At 35.4% G+C, this 26,943-nt stretch overlaps 4 protein-coding genes across 6 annotated transcripts; 1 reads left to right on the forward strand and 3 right to left on the reverse strand.

Annotated features, from left to right (window-relative positions):
* LOC124423823 (colorectal mutant cancer protein) lies at window positions 1-25,709 on the forward strand. 2 transcript variants are annotated; one of them, XM_046962067.1, is made up of 14 exons: window positions 1-412; window positions 4,638-4,867; window positions 5,918-6,054; window positions 21,128-21,389; window positions 21,721-21,869; window positions 22,051-22,275; window positions 22,459-22,647; window positions 22,739-22,929; window positions 23,015-23,281; window positions 23,347-23,542; window positions 23,634-23,819; window positions 23,892-24,079; window positions 24,158-24,260; window positions 25,208-25,709. In XM_046962067.1, exons 1-14 carry the CDS (start codon window positions 303-305, stop codon window positions 25,316-25,318), a joined length of 2,544 nt encoding a protein of 847 aa, XP_046818023.1. In that variant the 5' UTR covers window positions 1-302; the 3' UTR covers window positions 25,319-25,709. The 2 variants fall into 2 exon arrangements, with proteins under 2 accessions (XP_046818023.1, XP_046818022.1); XM_046962066.1 differs by lacking the exons at window positions 1-412; window positions 4,638-4,867; window positions 5,918-6,054 and adding exons at window positions 8,852-9,365; window positions 18,531-18,997.
* LOC124423833 lies at window positions 24,469-24,703 on the reverse strand. Its single transcript, XM_046962080.1, has one exon. The coding sequence runs from the start codon at window positions 24,701-24,703 to the stop codon at window positions 24,554-24,556; it is 150 nt and encodes a 49-aa protein (XP_046818036.1). The 3' UTR covers window positions 24,469-24,553.
* On the reverse strand, window positions 24,736-25,062 carry LOC124423832 (small integral membrane protein 4). The gene has a single exon (XM_046962079.1). It carries the CDS (start codon window positions 24,992-24,994, stop codon window positions 24,764-24,766), a length of 231 nt encoding a protein of 76 aa, XP_046818035.1. The 5' UTR covers window positions 24,995-25,062; the 3' UTR covers window positions 24,736-24,763.
* Window positions 25,701-26,910, reverse strand: LOC124423830 (pre-mRNA-splicing factor SPF27). 2 transcript variants are annotated; one of them, XM_046962075.1, is made up of 3 exons: window positions 26,708-26,910; window positions 26,292-26,557; window positions 25,701-26,215 (listed from the first exon to the last, which is right to left on the reverse strand). In XM_046962075.1, the coding sequence occupies exons 1-3, from the start codon at window positions 26,780-26,782 to the stop codon at window positions 25,819-25,821; spliced, it is 738 nt and encodes a 245-aa protein (XP_046818031.1). In that variant the 5' UTR covers window positions 26,783-26,910; the 3' UTR covers window positions 25,701-25,818. The 2 variants fall into 2 exon arrangements, with proteins under 2 accessions (XP_046818031.1, XP_046818032.1); XM_046962076.1 differs by having other exon boundaries at window positions 26,292-26,627; window positions 26,708-26,865.
* Between the last annotated feature and the right edge of the window lie 33 nt (window positions 26,911-26,943).

Raw genomic sequence — 26,943 nt, forward strand, 5'->3', positions numbered from 1 at the left:
AGGAAGAAAGAAAAGATTTTGTGACCAAAGAAAACAGAGAAAAAGATCAAAAAATAATTAAGAAAAAAAGGAGAAAGAAAGAAAGGAAGGAAAGTAAGAAGACACCCAAAGATAGCGACTCGAATGTGGGTAGAGTTAATATCGCGGCAAAAATAAGGCGCGGAATTTTCGTCCTCGTATCGAAAGTCTAAAGATCGATATCGAGCAAACGGATGAGGCGTAAAAGGGACGTTGTAAGAGGGGCGAGAGGATCGGCGGTGGTGCTTGGTAATCGCGATGGCTAAGAGGGAGGCAGTGTGAGGATGTCGCAAACCGCGGATGCTGAGAGCGAGACGGGCTCCATCTGCGACGAGGAACGCGTTAGGAAACTTTTCCAAGCATGCGACGGCGACGGAGATGGTTTTATCGACAGGTTAGTGCAATAATCATAATCATAATCATAATCATAATCATAATTGTAATTGTAATTATAATTATAATTGTAATCATCATCGTTATCATCATTATCCTCATCATCGTCATTATTGTTTTATTTTTTTTTTTGACATTAGAAAAAAGAAAAAGAGAAACAAAAAATAAAATCTTTAGTCCTGTCGGGTTGGTTCGTTGTCCTCTTTCAATTCCGGATTTTTAAACCCTGTCACGTGACTTTTAATTCGTTAAATCATTTTTATGTCGTTCTCTATGTCGATTATTTCATAAATGATTTGTATAGAGAAAAAGAGAAAGAAAGAAAGAGAGAGAGAAAAAGAGAGAGAGAGGGAATAATTTGTATCGAAAGTACATTTTTCGATGTAGTGAAAAAGTAAAAAAAGAAAGAGAGAGAAAGAGAAATTGAGAACGTTCGTCGATGAAACGTCAATTAAAGAAGAGAAAAAGCGAGCGGCAAAGAAAGTTTGAATTAACGACGCGCGTCCGTCGAAAGAGAAATGGCGTAATGGCCATTTGAAATCTTTGCCTTTGTCGTCTCTGTGAACGAGAGGAAAGGGAGAAACGACAAAAAAAAAGAAGAAGAAAGAAATGAAAAAAGAAAGAGAGAGAGAGAAAGAAAAAAGAATAAAAAATAAAAACGAAACGGTATCCTTTGTAAGCCTTTATTCTCCGTCCCGTTGTCTGTGGCGTGACTATGAAAAATTTCCATTCGCTATTCATTAAAACTTGCGCCACTCGAAGATATTCCCTTGCGGACGGGGAGCGGAAGGGGGGGGCGAGGGAAAGGGAACGAAGGGATGAAAGAGAAAGAGGAAAGAAGAAGAAGAAGGGAAAAGAGAAATGAGGAATCCGCGACTCGGTTCGCGAATTCGGGAAAAACGTTTCACGATTTAATTCTTCGATAACGGCGCTTACAGCGTTACGTCTTTACACGTTTGTAGTAGTATTAGTAGTAGTTATTATTGTTAATAAAACCTGGCACGTTCTTTGCACGTTCCTTTTAATTATTCCTTCAATTAATTAGACGATTTGAATACGTTCGTTCGTTCGTTCGTTTAAACAACTCGCCGCGAATTAAACTTGTGGCTACCCTATCTTTTTTTTCCCGCTCTTTTTCTTCTTTATCTTTCTCTCTCACTCACCGTGTATCCTTCTTTATCTTACCTTACCTTTCTCTAATATACGTATGTACGAACGCACGGTGTTCGTTCGTAATGGCAACGACGCTGAATAAACCGGAAAGGTAATGGCCAATGAGTTGGTTTTACATACAGAGGAAGTTTCGCGTCTCTGGACCAAACCGCGTCTGTTATGATCTTCCACGTAGCTCTCTCTCTCTCTCTCTCTCTCTCTCTCCGTTTCATTCTCTTTCTCTTTCTACTTTACCGTTTTTTCAATGCTCGAAACACGTTTTCACTCGTTTACAAATTTATACCGTTCGGCTTAGCATCCCTATAACCGAAGCGAGAGTATCACGCTCTTTCCGAGTCGTCCCATAAATCACTATGCAAATTTATCGATGAGGGGAGTATTCGTGTGCTTTAGCATCCTCCCTCCTCCTCTTTCTCCTGAATGGAGGAATAAGAGAAGTAGGAGAAAGAGGAGGAAGCTGAACATTAAAGAGGATTGTTCGCGCGTGTACGAGATGAAAAGAGCGCGTATACGATCCCTCTGGTACATCCGTTTTCCCTTTCTCCGTTTCGCGCCTTTAATTACGAACATATACTGTCTTCGGATATAAAAGCTCAACGAGCAAAAACCCGTCGATAAAAATAATCACTCTTATCGACCGTTAATGTGTATTGTCTGGGCGTACGTAATTTTAAACTATGCATACTAGAGCATCTTTTCTCTCAGTCTCTTTTCTTTTCTTTTTTTTTCAGTTTTTTCTTTTCTTTTTTTCCTTTCCTTTCTCTCTTTTTTTTCCTTCGTTTATGTCCTTCAAACGAGTATCTTTTAATTACAAACGTCTCTCTCTCTCTCTCTCTCTCTCTCTCTCTCTCTCTCTCTTTCTGGATGTTCGCAAGCTTGATGTTTATTTCAAGCTCAAAAGGGAAAGTAGTCAAGCTTAATGGACTTTTCACGCTTGATTTGGTGGTCCGCATTCGAAATTATTCGAATGCAATGGCGCGGGAGTCCAATAGGGAAAAGAAAAAAGAAGCACGCTTTACAGGTTTCTCGATCTACCTTTGATAATGGAGGGTAAAATAAGAAGAGAGGGGAAATTTACCGGACAGGTTAAAAAGACTCTGCTAAAGAGAGAAGAGGAAGTAGAGAATGAAGGAGCAGAGGAATAAAAAAAGAGAATAGAAGAAAAAGAAAGATTCTCTCTCTCTCTCTCCTTCTTTCTCCCTTTGCTTCTTCGGTATTCATTGCCGGCCGCTTTTGTAATCTCATTAACTTTTGCCCGGTAAGATCCTTATATTCTGAGGTCTTCGCACGTCTCGTTGAGCTCGCAAGCTCAAAAAGCTCCGAAGCCCCTTTTCGAAAACTTGTACTTCTCGTGCATCCAACCGATTGCCAACTCGCGAGAATTGCGAACTGAAGCTGAATGCCCAAGTGCCCACTTGCGTTCTCTTTCTCTTTCTCTCTCTCTCTCTCTCTCTCTCTCTCTCTTTCTTTTTCTCTCTTTCTCTTTCTCTCTTTCTCTTTCTCTCTCTTTCTCATTCTCTGTCTCTGCCTTTTTTCCTGGCCCTGTCCTTTTCCTGTCACTGTCTTTTTTCCCCTCTTTCCTTCCTTTCTCTTCTTCATTGCCAGGCGGTTTTTTCCTATGCGTAATACGCGTGCAAGTCCTGTCTCCTCTCCTGTGCTCCACATCAAACGAACCGACAAAGAAGAGAACGGAGTATATATCAGAGTGCAGGTACTCTCTCCCTCTTTCTCTCTCTTTCTCTCTCTTTCATTCACTCACTCTTTCTTGGTTTACGAGGAACGACACGTATCTCTTGTTCCGGAGGATCAACGCTGCCCTTACTTTACTCTCTTTTCATCCTCGAAATATCCACTGCGATTCAGTGTCTCTCTCTCTCTCTCTCTCTCTCTCTCTCTCTCTCTCTCTCTCTCTCTTTATGTATACATATATGTATATATAATACAGATATGTATATATCTTTTTCTTCTTTCTTTCTCAAAGTGTCCTCCATAGTCTCAATTTTTCATCATTTTTTGCTATGAAAAGTATCGATCTATCATTCTACGTCATTTTACATCGATGTTATTCGCGTTATCAATTTAAATCGTGGAACGATCATTCCAAGATTTTTTATCCTCAATTTTTATTTATCTTTAAAATCATTTTTACGTTCGTGTATTAATGTTTTTGCATTATTCGTTCATTTAACCGACATCACCAATCTAAAATCCAGAGGTTTTATCTATAATAGTTCAATGAGTTCGAAGTGGTAAATTCACGAGTCGTGTTCAAAAAAAGAAGACAAAAAAATGTAATAATAAAAATGATGGTGAACGTCAGGGTAATCACAGAAAAATTCTAAGAGAGAAGTCGATCGAACGTTTTACTCTCGGTAAGAGAAATCTCACCCTCTGTGTCTCCTGCAATCCCCCACTATTGCCACCCTCAATGTGGGTAGGTAGCTAGGGTAGGTAGGTAGTATTTTACGCGTTCCAACAATGGGTCTGGGGCACTTATTAACTCGTCGGATCTATTGTGCGGTTGTTTTGCGAACAATCCGCATGCGGTTACCTTCGTGCGGAAAGAAGAGCTTTTCGATAAAATGTGTATTTTGCTCTCTCTCTCTCTCTCTCTCTCTCTCTCTCTCTCTCTCTCTCTCTCTCTCTCTCTCTCTCTCTCTCTCTCTCTCTCTGTTTTTCGAAATGTCAAGTAGCAACGTCATCGAATAACTCTCATACAACACGGTTCCCATGGGACGATGGGGTTGTATCAAAATTTCGTCTTTTCCCCTACGGTAATGATCCTGTGTCATCGAATCGTGATACGAATTTTGTAATAATCAATAGTTCGTTTCTCTGTCATCTTTTGTTTTTTTTCCTTTTTGATTTCCTTTTTGATTTCTTCTTTTTTTTTTGTTTTGTTTAATTTATTCTTTACTTAATAAAGTCTTAGAATTTAATCAATGTACATGCATATTTATATATTTATACGGAAATTATTATAATATAACGTTTGTAAAGTCGTCATGAAGTTTTAAATGCAAACGATTGCCATTGGAATAAATGAATTTCAGTCAGGATTTGCTGACGGTATGCAGAGAACTGAATCTGGAGAATTCCGTGGAAGAATTGATGAGGGAATTAGGTGCGGACGAGCACGGTCGCATTTCCTATCAAGAGTTCCTCAGACGTCGTTTGGCTCTACGACCAGAGATCGAGGCCCTTAGGTCTGGTAAACACAGAACGAGTCCTCATCATACGCATACTCCGGAATATCTTCCAACTAGCAGTGACAATAGTCTTGGTAAGATCTTAATATCTTTGTTGATTAAAAAAAAAGAAAGATAGAGCATAATTGATGTATTATAATTGTATTATACGAAGAAAGAGAATGAACTTGAGAAAATGATAATGTCGACTTCGATATGACTTGGCCAATGGAAGAGGCATGTATTTTATATTCATGAGGAGTCGAGACGCGAGCGGTTCGTTGGCTTTATTGAATTTGTAATCAATGTCAAAAGCTGGATGATTTTCGTCGCCACGTAGACGCATAGCTTTTACCGTTTAGCTCTTAACTCTATAAGATCTTATAATATAAGTTCTTATCGATTGTTTTTGGATCAATATTAGTGAAGGCACTATCAAATGGGAGGAACATAGTGTTACCCTATAGAGGGTGGTCCAAAATGAATCGCGAGAAAAAGAAAAATTAATGCGACTTTTGCCTAGCGAAAAAGTTCTTTTCGTAGAGGTTATATTAAGAGGAACCTGTCCTTGTCCTTTTTCCTTCATCTTCTTTTCTTTTTCTTTTTTCTTTCTTTTCTGCAGAGTTCGCTTGAGTTAATATTAGATCGTCCATTTACAAAGAGCAGGAAATTGACCACTTTGGCCACGTATGGAACTGGGTGGGTTTTTCGTGGTGGGTTTTTTCGTGAGAGCTTTTTGATCGTTCGAGAAAATCACACGTCGTGTTACTAATCGTCTTTTCGTAGTCAACTTATATATATATATATATATATATATATATATATATATATATATATATATATATATGCATCCGTGTATGCACATGTACGCGCATGCACGCATATACACACGCGTATATACACGCACACAGACACACATTCGTTCGAAGCGTGACAGGAATCCGTATAAGCGAGAAAAACGTCGCAAAAGAGAGAAAAGAAAATTATAAAATACGTTCCTTCTATTGTACCTGAACCCAAGCCCTTTCTCAATATGACCAACTCTTAGATTTATAGTTTCTTCCTGATCGGAATATCTATGCATTTGTTGTCGTCCGTTGCATTTGTTTGTAAATTTTATCGAACGATTTACAATCGATTTTCAGGAACAGTTTCGGGGAGACATGAGAGTTGGGAATTCGATAGCGGTGCTCGTGATCTCTCGCCAGAGCCTCACACGCTTCAAAAGCTCGTTGAGGCTGCCGCTGGTGGATCTGGAAATATGTTGGACCTCGCAAATAAGGTAAAATAAAGTCAAAGAGAAAGAAAGAAAAAAAGAAAAGAAAAGAAGTAAAGAGAAGAGAAGAGAAAATAAAATAAAAGAAACTTAACGAGAATAGATACCTTACATACTTTTTTGCAAGACGGTACAGTTACAAGAAGAAATATTATTCTGCTGGCTCGGTCGATTTTCTTATCGAAGGACGATCGTTATCGTCCTTCTCTATTTCTCTCTTTCTCTTTTTCTCTCTCTATTCGTTCGTTTTATCGCATCCACAAGTGGAAACTCCTTTCGGCATAAAATATAATGAAAGACAAATAAATGCAAGTGCAGCACTGCCGTAGCGTTTCTCGTTGCCGACGCTGCTGCTACTTCTGCTGCGCTGCTTCTCACGTGTTAGTTTCACGCTCCGTGTATTACCGCGGACCATCGATTAAGTTTCTAAATATATGTATTATATACGCGATTTTTTCTCTGTTGCATACTAATGCCATTCTATGCTATTTTCTCTTTCTTTTTTTCTTCCTTTTTTTTTAATTTTTAATTTTTTTTTTAATTTTTTCTTTTTTTTTTTAATTTTTAATTTTTAATTTTACGCGAAACTAAGAGGAAGAGTGAGAAAGGGAAAATAAAAAAAATTCATCCTCGTGTTCGTTCTTTCGCTTCGTTAAAACTATTTCATCGCCGTCTCGTCTCTTATAAGCGGACTTTTCCCACCATCATCGAGTATCCTATCCATTATCCACGGTGTATTTGATTTATGCATTCGACGGAATAAACGAGGAAGAAGAAAACAAAAAGAGGCGCGACGAAATCACTTTCGGTGTGCATCAATACGTTAGATTCTTTCTCTCTCTCTCTCTTTTTTAGAAAGATATTGTATCCGTATATGAAGGAAAAAAGAGAATTTCTCTCTCTCTCTCTCTCTCTCTCTCTCTCTCTTGAAATCAATATACGAGAAAGCTCGGTTATACTCGATAGGATGAAAAGTATTGTAGATCTTATAATTTACATGAGCGTAAAAGCTGTTTTGTGTTGTACACATATACATACATGCATACATACATCCATACATACGTACGTACGTATGTATGTACGTACGTATATGCATGAGTACACATTCATGTTTACATGCTCCATTTGCGTGGGAGAAGTCGTACTTAATGGTGGATATTAATAAGAGACGGAGAGAGAAAGGAATTTCTTCTCTCTCTCTCCCCCCCCTTTCTTTTTCATTCGGAATAACTTTGAATCGACCTTACTCTCCTCGATCAAATAAAAAAAGAATAAAGAGAGAGGGATAGGGAGGGAGAGGGAGAGAGTGAACGTAGGGAGAGGAAGAACAGAGAATTTGTAAACACGCGACGTTTTTTTCTGCTCCGTTAAAGCGTAAATTCACGAGAGTACAAATTAGCCTACTTGAATGATTTCGTTTTTGCTTTGTTTATACTCTCTCGTTTTTAATATTTACGATTTCTTACCCTGCTTTTTCTTTCTCATCCTTCGATTTATTCTTAAGTAAGTACATGTATTAACGAAATTTAAAGTGTGTTGCATAAAATATGTACATAATTTCATTTCGATCTATTTTATTAGAATATTTTTAGTTATCTGATCATAATGAATCATTTATTATCTTTTATTTCTTTTATTATTATTATTATTATTATTATTATTATTATTATTATTATTATTATTATTATTATTATTATTATTATTATTATTATTATTATCGTCTCTTTTTTTAAATTTAAAGAAAAAGTTTTGAAATTCTGTTTCTTTTTCCCCCCCCTTTTTTTTTTAATTAACATCGAAGAAGAAAAAAATAAAATAGAAATAAGGAAAGATTTCTTTTTCTAAGCAATAAATAAGTTGCCCCTGTTTTTTCCCCTAAGACAATGTGTTTTTATAGGACACTGAAGAGATATTTTCTATCGCCACGTTTTCGTTTTTCTTCTCTACGCCATATTTACCTTAACACGAAGGTTTTTCTTCTATCTATCTGGAGAATTTCATCTCGTCGCACGCATCTAGGAACGACGGGATGAATTCTTCTCGACCCATCAGAGAACCGTAATAAAGTCGAGATATCTATATACATACGTCTATGTATATATATATATATATATATATATATATATATATATATATATATATATATATATCTTTTTTATTGTTAGTATATAGATATACGAGTATATAGAATTACAAGATGCATATAATACACACACACACACGCACACACATATATATATATATATATATATATAATCGGATAAATATTGCAAAATACTACGTGGAACATGTTTGTTGCACGATTGTGCAGGTAGCATATTTTAACTATGAGAAAAAAGTGAATGATCAACACTGAAGTATATAATGAAAAATGAAGAAAGGAAACACAGTGAAAATTTTAATTTATGGATTTACAATGAAGCAAATTAACGCCGGGTATATGTATGTATTAAAAGCGTAAATCAAGCAAAACGATGTACGAAGGAAATAGAATTGTCAGGATTTTGAGAATGGACGGACGTGTGTCGTTGCCGTATAAACGTCACACTGTATAAACTATCAAATTAACAGGAGCATTCGTTTAACGACGGACACACCAATCACTATATATAAAGAAAGTGAGAGAGAGAGTGAGAGATAGAGAGATAGAGGAGAAAATACAGAACATATAACGAGTGATATATAAGACGGGGGAAAAATTGGAGCACGCGGTGCAACGAGCGAAGATCGAGGATATTCGGCGAGGTTCGGCTCTGCTCGACCGACTCTTCGTCAAACACCTTTGGGGTGTGCGAGAATCGTCGGCTTTCAGTCTGTTAGTGAACGTTTCGCGGTGAACATCGAGAGAGAAAGAAAGGGAGAGGGAGATATAGAAAGAGAGAGAAATAGAAAGATACGAAAGAAAGAGAAGGAAAGAGAGAAAGAGCGCTACTTAATCGCGTGTATCTCATACCAAAGAAATTTCTACGAAAGATACGAAGGACATCGTCAGTGCATATCGTTTTCGATTTATCGACGTGTTTCAAGGTCAACGAAATAGAACTTCGGATAGCAAAATATTCGAGATAACTGCACATCGAGAAACGTTCGGTTAAGTGTCGATGAAAGATATTCTTCTTTTTTCAAACTTGTTTTCTTTTCTTTTTCTTTTTATTTATTTATTCTTTTCTTCTCCCTCATTGTGATCTACGTGAACAAGAAGAAGAAGAAGAAAAAGAAAAAGAAGAAGAAGAAAGAGAAGGAGAAGAAGAGGAAGAAATTACTTTTGTTTTTTAATCGAACCATGCCGCCCTCTCATCATCGTAGGATATCCACTGGTGCGCTTTGAAAGTATACGGTGACCTCGTGAGGACAATCGATATGCCATGCGAAGCAATTACGTACCACCCTGTATGAATTGCGCTGCGGCATACCGATTGTGTTTCCACCTCTATCACGAGCCGATATTATATACATGTATACATAACATACATACATATATACAATCATACATACATACATATGTGCTGTCTCCCGCCTTCTTTTGTGCTTCTGCACGCAAGTGCATAGTGTGTAGTGCGTTTGTGTGACATTCCATCGGTTATCATCATTCTATCCTTCGTGTGCGCCATACGCTACCATTGCCATCGATTCATTAAAGATAATAATCATCGATAGAACAATCTCGAAAGAATATGTGCCATTGAGAATTATCGTACACGATTTTCTTTTCCTTTTTTATTTCTTTTTTCTACTGTTTTTTTTTTTTTCCTTTTTTTCTCTCCCTCTTTTTCTCTCTCTTTCGGTCTCTACGTCTTCTTCATGCTTTTACACGCTTCTATTGCACATAGATACGAAGCTTCTTTTTTTTCTTTTAACTCTTACCAATCTTTGTTCGATTTTTGCAGTTTACGTTATTGATAATTTAATTGCCTCGTTTTATTCAACTTTATCGAAGGATCTTTGAATTCGATGAAACACAGATGTAACGTTCTATATAATTAATTACAAATTGTAAAGTTAAACTGTAAATTATTCTCCTCTCAATTATATACTTCGATACTTTTTACCATTACTATGAGCAAAATTACCAGAAAGAAAGAAAGAGGGAGAGAGAGAAAGAGAAAACGATTTGTTTACCCAAAATAATATTCGCATTCGTAACTTTAATTAAGCCATTTGATGCGGCTATTAACAATACAGCGTGTAATGGGACGGAGCTATTATTCACCCATCAGGGGCTTACCTTAATGGAAGACAAACCGTGTTAGTTAATTACGGTATTTGTAATAGTAGTCGCGAGCAGCCCATTCTCGTGACCAATTTTTTCGTCGAATAATTAATTTCCTTCGCAATTTTTCCGAAATAAAAACTTAACATTTTTATATTACATACGAGCAATAAGCGAAGGAATACGCTTGCTTGCGGAACCAAGCGCAACGCTTTCTCTTCTTTTCAATACACGCGAGTCCAGGCAATATTTACATTTTTACTCTTTCAAGGCATCGCAGGAATGTATCTTATTTATACCCGATTGTACCGAGGGGCAGCTATAGAATGCGAAATGCGAAGTTTCCATTAAACCTCCCGTTATACGGTAAAGAGCGACCTCCGTGAAAGCCCGTCCGTCTGTCTGATCCAAGCATTGACTTGACTACTAGAAATTGACGTCTACCATCGAGAAATAGAATTTATCTGTTAGCTGTCTTTCAAGTTCAAAAATACGTTTTTCGTTGTTGCAATGTTTAACACGTCGAATACTACATTGGTCATCAGTGGGCCCGAATGGAAAATCAGTTGAATATAATTCGGTATTTAACATGTTAAAATATTTATATGTATATATATATATATATATATATATATATATATATATATATAAATAATTTTTTTCTTGTTTAAAACGCAACACGTCTATTCTCGTTTTTTTTATCGTACGGGAATGTTAAGAATTTACAGGCAATTTTGATGTCTTTACTAAGATAACATTCTAATGGTTGATTCGATAATAGAACGGTCAGGAGAATGTGTAATTTCTTTCTCCCTTTTTTTTAATTTAGTGTCGCTTGCCGCAATCCTTGACAGCAACCTCCTTGTGGATATGTATATATATATATATATATATATATATATATATATATATATATGTTTACCTATTATGTTCTTTAAATGAATTTGATAACTCCTTTTGACCTTATTTTCATTACATTATATATGGTCTACTTTTTCGGATAAACTTTTTAACTTTCGCTGCGAGCTTTTACCCTTTGAATTGAAAATGAAAAACATTTGAATTAAAAAGTTCGTGATCAATGTTAATGTAATTTGCAAGAATTACGAAATAAATTGAATCAGAGGGCTTTGTGCAATGTTATGAAAACGCCTCATGTCTAGCCGCTTCTTTACATTTCATGTATATTAATATATATGTAGTGATGTGTTATTTGATTTTATTTTCTTCTTTTCTCCCTCTCCCCCCCTCTCTCTTTCTCTCTCTCTCTCCCTCTCTCTGACTGTCTATCTGTCTGTCGTTAACACTAAACATTGCATACATAAACACTCGTTTTGTTCGTTGTTGTAAGGATGGATAATCCAAAGCTTCGTGATTTTCAAATGGACTTATAACCGTTCATCCAATGAAGAAAAAAATAAAAAGAAGAAAATAAATAAAAATAAAAATAACATCTTTTGAGGAGCGAGAGAATCACTTAGGATATAAAAAAAAATAATGAATCTTCTTCCGGCGAGCAAGCACACTCCCTCTTATTTAATTAATGAGTCCCATCCTCGTTGCAAGGATCCTCTTGTATCGGCGTTTAACCGGTAAAACAGGTTTTCAAATGTAGTGGATATCACAATTAAAGAAAGTAACGGTAACAAGAAGGATTTCGATTAATTACTATGACTCGACTTGAATGAATACCGCGCGCGCGTACAATCAGAAATATCAATAATTTTACTTTCGTTCTTATGTAGTTCTTTCAATGCAAGATAAATAATTATTTATAAGTATATATATATTTTTTTCTTATTTTTTTTTCTTCGTACTTACTTTTAAAATTTTACCGTTTCTTTCGTTGTTCCAAAGATTCGTTTTACATTGTATAAACATTCATGTCACGTTACGTGTGCGTCATCGCCAGACATAATTTTCAGGACAATAAAAATGAGGGGGAGAGAGAGAGAGAGAGAGAGAGAGAGAGAGAGAGAGAGAGAGAGAAGAAATGTTTTCTTTCCGTTTCCTTCTTAAGGTTCTACTTCGATACGTCCGAACCGTCGATAAATAATTCAGATAGAAATCTCAACAAGAACCGAGAAGGTGAACATAGAATTACGTTTATCTTAATTCCACTAATTCTTCCCGGAACACCAATAATTCTAATTTCATTCATTTATTCCAATAAGATAACTTTTATTTATTCTAATAGCTCTATCGTATAATTGATACTAACGAACGAACAAACGAACGCGACAAAATAATCAATGCGAAAAAGAGATAAGAAGGAAGAAAAGAGAAAAACAAAAAAAAGAAAAGAAAAAGCAAAAAAGATTGGTTCGACACGTTTCGAAGTTCGAATCAGTACGATGCTAATGTCGTTCGACTACATCGATGAACGATAAGTCGATATCCATTCACGGCAATGCAGCACAGCTGCAAGGACTTTACCTCTCCCAACTATGTTTCTTTTTCTCTTCTCTTCTCTTCTCTCTCTCTCTCTCTCTCTCTCTCTCTCTCTCTCTCTCTCTCGAACGCACGTGCGATTTTCCTATTTTTATGTTTTATCGATTTTTTCGAATTTAAATCATCTTTATAAAGAATAATAATTTCCCATTAATTTATTATATATATATAATAATGTAATATATAATAATATAACATATAATAATATAATAATATATAAAAATATATATATATACAATACATTATACGATACATTAAAAGGTACTTACTCTTTCTTGGTAATTCCCTATGGAAACGATGTCGCCTTAAGGAAAAGTCCGGAAATGATTTTGCCCTAACTCCAGTCTTTACTGAAGTTTTACGTCTCGTAGCCGACGAATCGGGAGAGAGCAACTTTACTTGATGTAATATCGATTCTTGGCTCGCGTTGTCGCGCTTCCTTTTTAAGAATCGAGAGAAATTGGACGTCACTTAGGTACTCCCAACGAGTTGGAAAGTACCTTCTTATCTCTCTTAGTAATCTTTCTCGAATGTAAATCTTAAATATTTATATTATAAGTATCTTTATTCGTTTATGTATATGTGTGTATGCTTATACCGTACACATTTTAATATTTTCGTATATTGTTTTTATATGGATATAATCTGGAAGGTTCGCTCTAAATATTACGAAAGAAAGCTGAGTTTATTCGTCTTATGCATATGTGATTGCTAGAAAGTTTATATGTATCTATCTCCGTCTCTCTCTCTCTCTCTCTCTCTCTCTCTCTCTCTCTTTCTCTCTCTCTTTCTCTCTTCGTCTTTTACTGTTTAAACATGAGCATATGAGAAAACGTTTATTTCTAAGCGAAATACTCGGTCGGATCATAAAACGCGTTGGAGTTTGGCCGCGACGTCGCGAACGGTTTACGGTGAACGAAAGTTTCCGAGGAATATAAGGATAACGAGAAGATAATATTCGTTGAAATTGCTTGGGAAAAGAATTTCCATTTCGTTTATAAGAATTTTGTTCTCGATTGCTTTCGATCGACTATAACGAAATTATACGTGTATATATTCTCCAAGAAAACAAATTACATATATTTATAGACTTTATGAATCAAATTTTTTGATCGTCTAATTTGAATTCTTAATTGAACTTTTATCTAATCTGATTCTAAATTTTCAACGTTTTTGATATTAAATTTATTATAAGTATCTTTGATCTTTTTCGTACATACATATTTGTCTATATAATAATGAGATAATATTTTCGAATATATACCTGGTGAAAATGAAGATTATGTCTTTGATCGGATAATCAATCAAATGTGTTGACCCGTGTCAAACTAAAGATTACTTTCTCGACCTTCCGACGAAGGAAAAGTGATCACAAAAAATTTAGGAAGGTTGAAAAAGATATTTACGAACGGCGACGTTCACGTCTCAGGACTTGCAATTAGCGAGAGTCGACCCTCGTATCGTTGTAATTACTCGACGTTCGTAACCAAGATGCACTCATTTGCCACATTTTTTTCTTTTTTTTTTTCCTCTTTTTTTCATATATCCTAGCCGAGATATATACAGGTATCACATGTAACTTTATTTTCTCGACAAAACCGGCCATGAAAATGTCGTTCGTTTATCGAATCTCTTTATTTTTTTTTCTTTCCTTTTTCTCTTCTTTTCTTTTTCTAATCATTATCTAAACTCATGGAGAAATTGAGTTTTCATTGGAGTGCCGTTACCAATCAGAACGATCTCTTCGAGTCGAGATTCTTAAGGACGAAAATAAACATAACGGATAGCTAGCTGCTTTTACGGTCGAACGTGATAAGATTCTCCTTCCGTGGAATCTCGTTAAAGGTGAGAGAGATAGAGAGAGAGAGAGAGAGAGAGAGAGAGAGAACAAAACGCTAGAACTGCATAGATTCTTATCAACGTTAGAGAAACGAAATTGCGAGTTTCAAATTTTAATTCGTAGTCTAATTCGTATTGCATATCACTTTTCTTGTCAACTATGGAAAAGCTAAGGATTTTAAGTTATTTCTGATTTCGTTTAAAGTTGCGAAAAATAAACAAAAAAAAAAAAGGAAAGAAAAGAATGTAACACGCAGAGTAGTTCCTTTATCCGTTTATTTTCGTAAGGTTTTACGTACTTTACTTTACGTAAATTATATTCTTTCTCGAAAATGTCGGCAATTGTTTTCGATTCTAAAATGAGCTGGCGCGCGAGCGTGCAAATACACATATAGTTACGTTATACATATATCTATATGCTCGTGTGTATATATACGTATATGTACGTACGTAAAACGAGTACGATAGCAAAAGAGAGCACTTATAACTACTCATATGGTGCTTCTTACAAGTACCGAACTTCTATAATTGGCGGTGGCTCCGTGTACGCCAGTCCGACTTCTCCTAAATTCACACACGGTATCGTACTTCTACTAAGCAACATTGCTGGGTGTTTACGACGCCTAGAGTAATTAACTCGTTTAATTAACGCACCGACCGACCTCGTACCAATACTGAATTCCATTGGCAGTGCTCGCGTAACTTGTGATTGCATACCAATCAATCACTTTTTTATTTGTATTTTTATCTTAAAAAAAAAAGCATAAATAACAGCGAAAACAAATGAGTAAGAAATATTGCGTTAATATTAATAACATATATTGTCATATGATATTCGATATATTTATATCTTTTGTAATTTATTCTTCTCTCTAAAAAAAGGGGGGGGAACTACCGTCCAATCAATTTAATATTCGAAACGCACCAATAAATAATACATTGGCATTCGATAAGAAGCAAATCGGATTTGGAGTTTACGTTTCGTGTAGATACACGCACACGTATAATACATACATACATATATACGTACGTGCGTGTATATATGTACGTGTACGCATAATACACGCATAATACACGCATAATACTCGCGTATACGCATGAGCAGGCGCTATTTCCGAGTCTCGTTATATGTATATATGTACGTCGAAAGCTGTAAGCAATGCGAGAGACTGGTTAAAAAGACTTCTAGATCGAGACGTAGTCGAACAAGACTCACAAGACCAGGCACTGACGTGGTGGTGTATAAGTACGTTGGTTGGTTCTCTGGTTAGTTGGAAGGAAGGGCCGCGGGAGCACGTTGGAATTCTCGCATGAGTTAAATTACGAGGATCGTTGGAGCCTGCGGGTGTTGATGAAGCAATTCCCCGTGTCGACCATTATCGGAGGATAAACAATTACGCGTGCCTTTTGTTCTTTTTAGGTAAGCAGGATGGTGCGTGGCAGGAATGCTAATACACTATTCGCGCGCTTCTTGTAGTGTGCACGTGCGCTCGATTCCTTGGAGAAGGAAGAGGGTGAGAAAGATAGATAGATAGAGAGAGAGAGAGAGAGAGAGAGAGAGAGAGAGAGAGAGAGAGAGAGAGAGAGAGAGAGAGAGAGAGAGAGAGAAGGAGAATGTACTTAAGCTCCTGCAAACGTGCTCGAAGCACGATGGACCGTTTTTTCATTAGGGCCAAAGATAGGAGGGCAACCTTCCGATGTTATTACAGCTCTTTCCTCTTAAACAACCATCTTGTTCTCACTCAAAAAATACAAAGTGGTTCGTTAAAAAAGATCTCTATTTATTCGTACGTACGCATTAAATAGAACGATCATTCGTGTTTCTTTTTCTTTTTTCTTTTTCCTTTTTGTTTAAGGTATTATAAATCTCTGTATATATTTTAAATGTTATACGTTGTAACGTCGGAGAATTCTCTTTATAGTAATCGAATTATTTCCTTTTAGGCAAATTCATTCCATCCGAAGTTAATGCTTTCGCGAGTTGAAACATGAAAAACGGTATCATTGAAACGCTAACGAACGTATCGCGAGAGAACATTAGAGAGCAACGGAATGGCAAACCGAGGGAGAGAAGATCGGAGACCGCAGCCAACAGCAAGCTGGCCACTAACGAAGGGTTAACGAGCAGCTGTACGTTCTTCTGAGCGAGCTCGTTAAACGCTTCGAAAATCTAGAAATTTTCAAACCTGCGAATCACCCTCTTTCTCTCTCTCTCTCTCTTTTTCTCTTTTGCACGTGTAAATACTTCCCCAAAGCGTTACAGCCGCGCCTACTATTTTACTGCTGCTTTAATAATCGCGAAAGCTTCCCTTTCGTCGTACTCCCTCGAGCGTGACGTAAAGCTTGTGTCCGATATCTCGATCGGAGATACTTCTCCTTCGAGAAGTAAAACCCTAATGCAATTTCTCTATTACAGTAAAACTTCCTAACCGGTAATTTTATCGAATTAACTACGTTCGAATCTAAATAGATGAAGAAAGTTTATTTCGAAAGAATCCGTATCTACATTGTATCATAAAGATTAAAAGATTACGAATATACACGATCGTAAAACAAAAAATTGTCATTTCTTTATAACGAATACAACATAGAGTCAATAAAGTAGTTTAATGGATTAATAATTACGATGGTTCGTCGTGTAATCGGAAAAAAAAAATATGTATGAATACGACGACATTTGAATTTATTCATTATGTTATAATTAATATAACGAATTACATTGATTTATTCATTAAATAATAAAAATTTATTGGACGGTTTTAATTGTAACGATCAATCGATCGAATTATATCTCGATTTATATTAATTGATTACATTGAAATAAAAAGTATTATCAATGAATTCTCGTGAAAGTTTTAATGTGTACGATTTAAATCTTAAAAAGAAGAAAAGAAAACGCTTTTACTCGAATCGTTGAAAAGAGGGCGTCTCGTGAATCCGCAAAAAGGTGATCGATATCAACCTTTGAAATATTAATGGGGAGAGTAAGTAGGAAAGACAAACGTAACCGACGGATCTATTTTCAAGCTTTCTCGATGATTCCACACCCAACGATCAGATTTCTCTCTTTCTCTCTCTCTCTCTCTCTCTCTCTCTCTCTCTCTCTCGCTCTCGCTCTCTCCCTCTCTTTTTCTTTTTAATCCGGTATTTCTGCCATTGATATTACATAAAGTATTTCAATCGGAGTAATGTGTGTGACACCAAATTTTAATCTTCAATAATTTATCATAAAAAAATAGGTCGTTGAAATATAAAAAAGACTCGAAGGAAATTTTTTATCTTAAAAAAAAACATGGATGAAGAATATAAGGGTTGGGTGGTTAACGTCATAGACCAGAGCGCATCCTAACGACGAAGCGTGAAAGACTCTCCCTTACGATCGATAGCGTGGTGATCCGGGACAATGCTCTGATACTTACTGAAACCTAAAAAATAAAACAAAAAAAAATAAAAGGGAAAAAGAGAGAGGGGGAGGGAGGGAGACAGCAATCGATTCTTTGGCAGTACTGTTTGATCTGTAACACGATGACACGGTGCATCTATCATTTTTCTTTTACAGAAGGTACCTTTCAACCGACAAATTTTGTTCGTGATAATCCGAAAAATTAAAGTTCTATCAGAGTATCAATATACTTGTAATATTTTTCTAAAAAAATAAAAGAGATATGAAAAATATGAACTAAAAAAGCAAAAAGTGTCATGCTCGAAGGATTTGCTTATAACCCATACACACGTACATACACAGACACACGCGCGCGCGCGCGAGCTCACACATAGACACATATACGCTAGCACGAAAATCTTTCAAGGAATGAAATGACCTGAAGCTCAATAGAATTCATAGTATAATAGATCACAGCACGGAAAATACGCGATATAGGTACGTAAGTATATAAGAAGATCTCTTGATCTTATCCGATTGATCGAATTTGATTGATTGTTCGATCTCTTCTTCTCCCTTTTTTTTCCTCGAAAATTCAAGAATGCAACTTGTCGAAGAACAACGACGGGAAGAGTAACGACGAATCCAACAAGGTGGCGAATTTTACGGTGGCTATTAACAATGACTCTACGGAGTCAACATACTTCGTCGATCGTTTGCGTCGTCAACAACAAAATCAGCTGCAGCAACAGCAACAGCAACAGCAACAGCAACAATATCAATTACAGCAGTATCTTCAAAGAACATCGAGATGTAGGATACAAACGTTGTCGAGCCACATTCCATCGAACGCGGCAAAAGATATCGTCGAGGATGAACTTAGGAACGATCTTGTTTACGTACATTGTGCCACAACCGAGGACGAAGATGTTGACGATGATGACGAAGAGGAGGAGCCAAAAGGACTTGCTAGATCTAGATCCTGGCTTTGTTGTCCGGGTGATCGGAGATCCGAGAGAACCGTACCGGTTCACGTAGAAATGGATTATACGGATAAACAACATTCTGTAAGTTCGAAATTACCGCCAAGAATCAACAACCAACGAGAATAATATAAACGTCTTAATTATTTTCCTTGTACATTTTCATATAGCTCATACATCGAATATCGTCGCTATTGGTTTCTTTTTATTTATTTATTTATTTTTTGTTTCTATTTCTTTTTTATTTTTTTTATCTTTTTTTTAAATCTATTATAAAAAAAAAAAGTAGTTAAGTTGATAGAAAATATTTATATATAATCCATTCATGATTTCGGACCGCACGTTGGTACCAAATCCGGGCAAGTTCCAACGTTGCATCTTGGTTTTGCCATTACGCATTGTCTATTATCCGGACAAGGCGGTGCATCCTTGCAGGATTTTCCAGGAAGATGAATATAGTCGTCCTCTTTTTCACTCATCGTTGTCGTTGTCGTTGTCATCAACAAAATCGTGATAACGATAGCGATGACGAAAAACAGCTTCATTTTAAATGCTGTTTGCTACTCTTCCCTTTTCAAGACTGTCTGTCACGAAAATGAAGATGGAGATAAAGTTAATTATAAGTGCTAATCCGTGTGAAGAATGAAACGTAAAAAGTTTTTCTAAAAGAAACCGAACGTATTTAACCAACTAAGCCGTTGACAAACCTGTGGGTAACCAGTTTTCAAAGTTCGAGTTATAAATCTTTACGCGTCGAAAAAGAAGACAACGATTAACGCTTGTCGAGTTCTCACACTTGACAGAACATACATTTCTATTTCTTTTTAATTATTTATTCATTTATTTATTTATCTATTTGTTTGCGTTATGCATCATGGAACGTACGATCGTATTTATATATCTTGTAATTTCAGTTTATATATCATATTACAAATATCAAAATATCGAACCACCGCACAATAACAAAATAACGATAAGGATAAAATTCCCTAGGCAATTTTAAAAATCAATTATTCTTTTTTGAGACTTTTTAGGCTAATTTCTTTTTTCTTTCTTTCTATTCTTTTTCCTTTTTTCTGTAGGTTGTAAAATTACAAACTTAACTACAAGTTCTTTATTTTTGTTGAACGATTGAACATATCGAAGAATATAGTATAACAATGCATTTTTTACTCACTGCTTGATGTCTTCCTAAGACTTGTAAATTACTGAATATCCGTTGAAACGTTCCGGCATCGAGATTTTTATACCTTCCAGGATCGTCTCTTCTTTTTCTTTTCTCTTTTTGTTTCTTTTACTCCTTCCTCCCCTTTTTATCTTTTATCTACGGATTAACACGTGACCGGGTATTCGTCATTAGTGTCTCGTCTCGTCTCGTAACACAGCCGACACGCGTGAGTGATCACGCGAAGGACACTCAAAACGAGACTCGAATCTGCAAATTTTTCCATGCTTTTCCTCTTCCTTTCAGTCGAACTCTTTCGATTTATTATTTATATGTATATATATTATTTTTTTTATTTTTTTAATTAAACGCGTGACACACGAAACGATATTTCCATTTAGAATTATATGAATTTTCTTTCTTTTTCCCCTCTCTCTCTATATATATATATACATATATATATATACATATATATATATATATATATATATATATATATACACATTAGGGGGACCGGAAAGTAATGTCGTTTCTGCGCATGTCGATATTGATTGTGATTAAAAATAAAAACTTGTTAAAAATTTATTCGTTTGAATTTAATTTAAGAAAGCGACATTACTTTCCGGTCCCCCTAATATGTATATATTGTTTACGAATTCTTCGTAATGTAATGATTACCAAGGATTCGAGTTATGTAACGCGTTTTGTCTTAATTTACGATTGATTTACCTCCATTCGCAAATTATGTACGAATTAGCCTTGAGTATATTTCGCTTTAATACACGATTATAAACAGTGTTAGATTTTTTCTCTTGAAATAAAGATGATTCATGAAAAACTTGTTCTAGAAAATTTATAAATTAGAAAACAAAACAATTAATAATTACGTGAGAAACTACTGTACTACTGTACAATCGATTGAAATAAAATAAAATAAGAAATTTTAATTATATTAATAAGTCTCAAGTTAAAAAAAAATCTCTTTTGCTTTCAATAGTTAATTAATATTATAGAAACAATTGTTGAATTAAAAAATGATATTATTACAGCTCCATGCAGCAGCATTGTCGTCGTTACGTTCCGAAGTCGCCGATCTAAATTCACGACTATTGATAGCTACTCGTGCAAGAGAAGCTGCTGAAGTAGCTTTAGCAAGAGCAGAAGTTCAAGCTGCTAGGGCTGAGCAAAGAGCTGAACAGCAGGCGGCCAGGCACGAGGAGAGACTTACCGAATTGCATTCCGTCATTGCCGAGTTGGGCAGACAGTTGGAGAGGCATCGTGCTACCGTAATTGCTGAGGAGGATGAGTCCGGTAAGAAGGCACATTCAATTCTAATGCTTCTCTCTCTCTCTCTCTCTCTTTCTCTCTCTTCTCTCTCTCTCTCTCTCTCTCTCTCTCTCTCTCTCTCTCTCTCTCTCTCTCTCTCTCTCTTTGTAATTCTTTTTCACTCCAAGAGGTAAATTATTTGAACTACTTCGAGCATTCATAGAATGTGGAAATGTAAATATAGATAACGAACTTCACACAAATTCACGAGCATATATTCATGTTCATTTCTTAGGGTACCTTTTTTTTCTTTTTTTCTTTTCATATAATATACTATCTGAAAAAGATCTGAAGATTGGGTGCATTCAATTTGTAGAAATCGAAACCAGTAGGGATGCGGAGGGATCGATTACGAATCCGGTGGAGGAGAGTGAGGGAGGTGGAGATATTCAAGGTGATGGAGATAGAACCTTGGGAGATGCCGATTCCAGTTGCTGTGAGGAAATTGAACATCGAACCAACGAGGTAACGGAAGAGGATTCGTTTCCTCTGTGCAAATGGTATTTCAGGAAATTATGTATTTGCCGATGATTGCTATCCTTTAGCCATCTTTCATTGTCTTTGAATTTATTTGAACGGTCTGATTTGTCAAAGTTTATTTGCAAATAAGAAAAATTATGGAATATTTGAGAATTCGTACTTATAGAACGGTAGGGAACAATTGGACAGTCCTGCTGCTTTACCAACACCAGAACCAACTCAACCAGCGGCTTCGTGTCAAAGTGTCGCCGTGGCTACTCTCCAAGAAGAAGTTACGGCCCTTAGAGCAGAAATCGTGAGCCTCCAAGCACAGTTGGCACAATTTAAGAATCAGGGACAGAATGGCAATCAGGGACAACTAAATGGGGACTCACCTCGACGAGAACATAAAGTAAAATACATATATTGAAATATTGTAAAATCGACGGAGGGGAAGGGGGATATTTACGTCTTTAATTTTGAATTATAATATAATGCGTACTAATTAGCTGCCTCAAAGAAATAAAGTTACTGTCCATGGTGAAAGAGTTTTCAGCTAACTAGATCTCAAGTTTTTCCTTTATCGTATTCACAGACGAGAGGTAACACCAGCTCGCCAGAACCTCTAACGGCACCTTGCTCGCCACTTCTGCCACCCCTTCAAACACCACCGACAAAGAGCGTAACGAGGGAGGAACCGCCAGTCCTCAAGATGGCCGAGAGGGTGAGGCTAAGGAGAACTGATGAGAGACATATCACTGGTCCCGATATTACGAATCTCGGTGTATGAATTCAATTATTTTCTTTCCCCCCATTATATATTTATTCTTTCATTTGCTTCCAAGAAGATGACATACAAATCCAACGTATTACAGGTTTGTTCGACCATGGTTGCTGAACATCTCGTGTCCGATCTTTTAGAACAATCGAATTTGCAAGAATTAAATGGCTCGGAGAAACAGTTTGAGGTAGAAACAGAAAGATTGAATAGTAGATTGGAACATGCTCGAGCGAATAATGCTGTTCTTGCTTTGACCTTGCATGAGAGCAAAGCTCAATGCGATAGGTAATTTTAACGGAGATGATGTTTCAATACGAATTTACAAAGATCTACATAAATCATTCTGAGTATCTTCTTCTGTTGAATTTAGATTAAGTCTACTCGTTGGGAAATACGAATCGAATGCAATGGCGTTAAGATTAGCGTTATCTTATAGCGATCGTGCCATAGAGGCCTACGATGTTCTCGTTGCTTTATTAGAAAGCGAGATTGCGCTTTCTACCGAACGAAATAGCCTTACTATCGACAATAGAAAAGCAGCTGAGAATGTAGCTTATCATATGTTGAACAGGCTTGAAAATGACTGTGCTAATGTTATGGGTGCACCTTGGGAGGATAGTATAATCTTGTCGGACGAGTACGTACATCAAATTGTCGTAAATCTTCGAATATGAGGATTAGATTATCTTATTGTTTTTATAGATCTGAAGTAACTTGGACTGTCGAAAACGAGGAGAGACTTAGAAGACACCTTAGCAGATTAAAAGGCGATCGTGCTATGGTCAGATCTACTGCCGTGGAATTAGAAAGTGTTCATGTCGAACCTCTTAATTCAAAAAATACTATTTCTCTCGCGGAAGCTAGAAAATTAGATTTAGAGACTGCTGTACTTATGCAAGTTAGTGTAGCAATTATATACTAATTTATATACTAATCTGTTGAATAATAATGAAGAATTTTGATCGATACCGAACTTATAATATTATTAGGAATTAATGGCTATGAGAGAAGATAAAGCAGAGTTGAGAGCAAGAGTATTTCTTTTGGAAAAGGAAAGAGCTACGATAGAACTAAAATTGAATGCGCAGGAAACGCAAATTGCAGCTCAGCATGCTGCTATAGAACATCTTCAAGGACAACTTAACGATACCGAGGCTATGTTATCAATGAATAAAGTAATATATTTTTTACACTTAATAGGTGTCGTTTAATAGAATCAACAAATTTCTAATAGATATTATTTGTAGGATCGTGGTCTTAGCGATAATGAAAGTGAAGGTATTGAGTCTGAACTTATAGAAGCATTAGGTAGAGAAGCAAGATTAAAAGAACGCTTACAAGAATTAGTATCAACATTGGATAAAGTGAATAAGAATTCAGAATTGAGACATCAACAATCTGCAGAACTTGTTAATGATTTGAAAAAAGCTAATAGGTGATATATTTTGTTTCACCGATTGTAAAAATAATGATCTTATATTGAAATTTAAGTTTATACTCTTATTTCTTCTAGTGCCCTGGTACAAACGTTGGAAAAAACAAAGAAAAAATATCAATCTAGATTAAAAAAATTAGAGCAACAAATGTTAGGAATGGTGGAAAGACATACAGCACAGGTATGAATAATAAATATCCTGAAGTAGATATTATATTCGCGCTTTGAACAAAAAAAATTTGAAGTTGTAAATCCTCTTGAATTTTTTTCATTTGTGCATGAAATATGTTATAATATTCAATTACAACCAATTATAATAATATGTCACATTATTCAATTACATTCTCAGGATATTTTTGTTTCTTTTTCATCGATTATATAAATCAAAATTGTTTTCTATACTTGCTAAATGTACTTTATTTTCTATTATGCATCGTTCTATAATTCATATATTTGATATTATTATAAATTATATTAATTCCTATTAGCTTTCCATTTTTCTAATTCTTCTTCTACCAGCTTATCTACATCGATGAGAGGTTTGTATATAACGTGGACAGTCTGTGCTCCAGCCAACATAGTTAACATTGATACAATACCAAATTTGATGTATGCCCAATCCATATCTCTTGATATTTAACCGTTAATTGAAATAATATCAGTCTTCTTAGCATATATTAGTACTTAAAATTGTTCTCCTTCCATTTTCCGTATTTTTTCTTCAACCATCTCTTGTACAATTCGTTTTTTATATACTTTATAAAAGTTAACCTGGCCAACCTGCCAATTGATCATAGAAAATTCTAATAGTGCCCCACAAACGAAAAATAATGGTAAGAAACGGTAGACACCAAAAGTTTTCTTGCCAGGCCACTTTTGCGTAAACTTCCTTAATCTTTTAATAAAGAGTAACATAGATACGTTTTATGCTTGATCAGGTAATATAGAAATTATCTTTTTGGTGGCCATATTGAATGCTGCGCGCGCCACCATCTAATTCCTCTAACTATATTTAATGTTTGTAAAATCATTGACACTGCTATATTACGTATTATTTGTGAAATAAATTTTTTATTTTCACATAATTATAACATAAAAGTGATTCAATTTTTAACAAATTTTTTATAGGTTAAATCACTGAAACAACGCATAGCTTTGCTAGAGGAAGAAGCAGCAGTATATAAAGGAACTTTACCTCTACAATCGCAAAGCTCAGGAGCTAGTGAAACATCTTTATGACAATTAAGTGACTAAAAATGATATATAAAAATGATATATAAACGTAAACGTAATTTATTAAAATGCGTTTCCTGTCGTCGCGAAACGTGCAAAATAAAGATTAAATTTATGTATTTTTTTACTGGAATAATTTCTTAAGCATGACGCTTTGCTATTCGCTTTGTAATTTTATGAAGGTATGATACACCATTCTCTTGTAGCATACAGAATTTTATGCTGGGAATTGTGACGTGCTATGAATACTTGGACGCGTGCAAGCTATTTGGTATATGATGAATTATAAATATAAATTACTAGTATGTTGTCTCATTCATAGCAATGATATTTACTTGTAAATATGTATATTGTAACCATAAACAGAAGTGATACATATAAACAATAATTAAATAAATTGTGCTTTATTTATCATTAGGATATCTCATAATTTACAATGCAAAATTTTACAAAGAAAACAAGTTTTTTTTCTTTATACTTATACTTATTTATTTAAACAAAAGATATTATATTGGTTGATTTTCAGCGAGATTCATTTCCATTGCCATAACGTCCGTAGCACTTTTTCCTGGAACAGCTGGTTCTTCATCTCCTGGTACATGATTTATTTCTATTATTTCTTCTTTGTTCATTATAGTTTTATGTATTTCCTCTTCGATATGTACACATGCCTGTTCAATCTCATAATTCTTTGAAACTAAACCAACCCATTGAGCTTCCAATGCTCTTAACTTTTCTCCTCCTTGCGTTTGCATAGATTTTCTTTGCCAATTAACTTCTTGTATTTTCTTTCTTAAAGTCTGTAATTGTTTTTGTCCTTGACTAACTAATTGAACTAATATTTCTAAGTAAGACCTCCAAGCTTCACAACCATATTCCATCATTAATTCTAAATTACATATCCTATAAATTAAAAATAAAACTTACATGAAAAGATGTAAAAGATATGATTAATTCTATATTTATATCGATGTTTCACCTAGTTGCTTGATGTTCTAATTGTGCACTGCTATTTTCTACGCTCTCATTCCAAGCTGTCAAATCGTTCATTTTACCAGGCGGCGGTGGTGGTAATTCATAACGTTTCATACTGAGAACTTCCATAGGTAAACGATTCTGCATTCTTTCAAACTCATGCTTCATTACATCAGTTTCAAATGCATTAATATTTAAATGAGATAAATGCTCCAAATAATTTTTGGTCGGTCTATATCGTCTCGTCTCTTCTTCAACCATTGCCAAAGCCTGAAATTGAGCGAGTAAAGGATACATCCTCTAAATACCAAATACAAACTTGTTCATATCCATAGTAAAACTGTAAAAAACATAACCTGTACTGCATCAGACATATATACAAGTTTTTCTTATACAAGTTGTTCATAACAAATCACATACCGCTTCTCTGACACCAGGTTCATCATATCCTTGATCTATATAGGGCAATGCATCGACAATAACTTCTCCAGCCATTTTCTTATAAATACGGATAAAATCTTAATATATTTTTTTTTTTTATTCAATCAATTTAATCGTATAACTCGCACTTTTATATACATAAAATCTCATTTCCAAGAATTCTATTTTCCATTAGAAATTTCGTAGAATATAATACGTTGCATTGAAAACTATAC

The sequence above is a fragment of the Vespa crabro genome, chromosome 4 (assembly GCF_910589235.1).
Source record: "Vespa crabro chromosome 4, iyVesCrab1.2, whole genome shotgun sequence".
In the NCBI taxonomy this organism is placed as follows: domain Eukaryota; kingdom Metazoa; phylum Arthropoda; class Insecta; order Hymenoptera; family Vespidae; genus Vespa; species Vespa crabro.

Coding starts and splice junctions, on each gene's coding strand:
- LOC124423833 (XM_046962080.1), bottom strand. CDS start 24,703: ATGGATTGGGCATACATCAAATTTGGTATTGTATCAATGTTAACTATG.
- LOC124423830 (XM_046962075.1), bottom strand. CDS start 26,782: ATGGCTGGAGAAGTTATTGTCGATGCATTGCCCTATATAGATCAAGGA. Junction 26,558..26,707: donor AACCTGGTGTCAGAGAAGCG/GTATGTGATTTG, acceptor GCTCAATTTCAG/GCTTTGGCAATGGTTGAAGA. Junction 26,216..26,291: donor TTAGAACATCAAGCAACTAG/GTGAAACATCGA, acceptor TTTAATTTATAG/GATATGTAATTTAGAATTAA.
- LOC124423832 (XM_046962079.1), bottom strand. CDS start 24,994: ATGTTACTCTTTATTAAAAGATTAAGGAAGTTTACGCAAAAGTGGCCT.
- LOC124423823 (XM_046962066.1), top strand. CDS start 9,332: ATGCCGCCCTCTCATCATCGTAGGATATCCACTG. Junction 22,648..22,738: donor CCGATATTACGAATCTCGGT/GTATGAATTCAA, acceptor AACGTATTACAG/GTTTGTTCGACCATGGTTGC. Junction 24,080..24,157: donor GATTTGAAAAAAGCTAATAG/GTGATATATTTT, acceptor TATTTCTTCTAG/TGCCCTGGTACAAACGTTGG.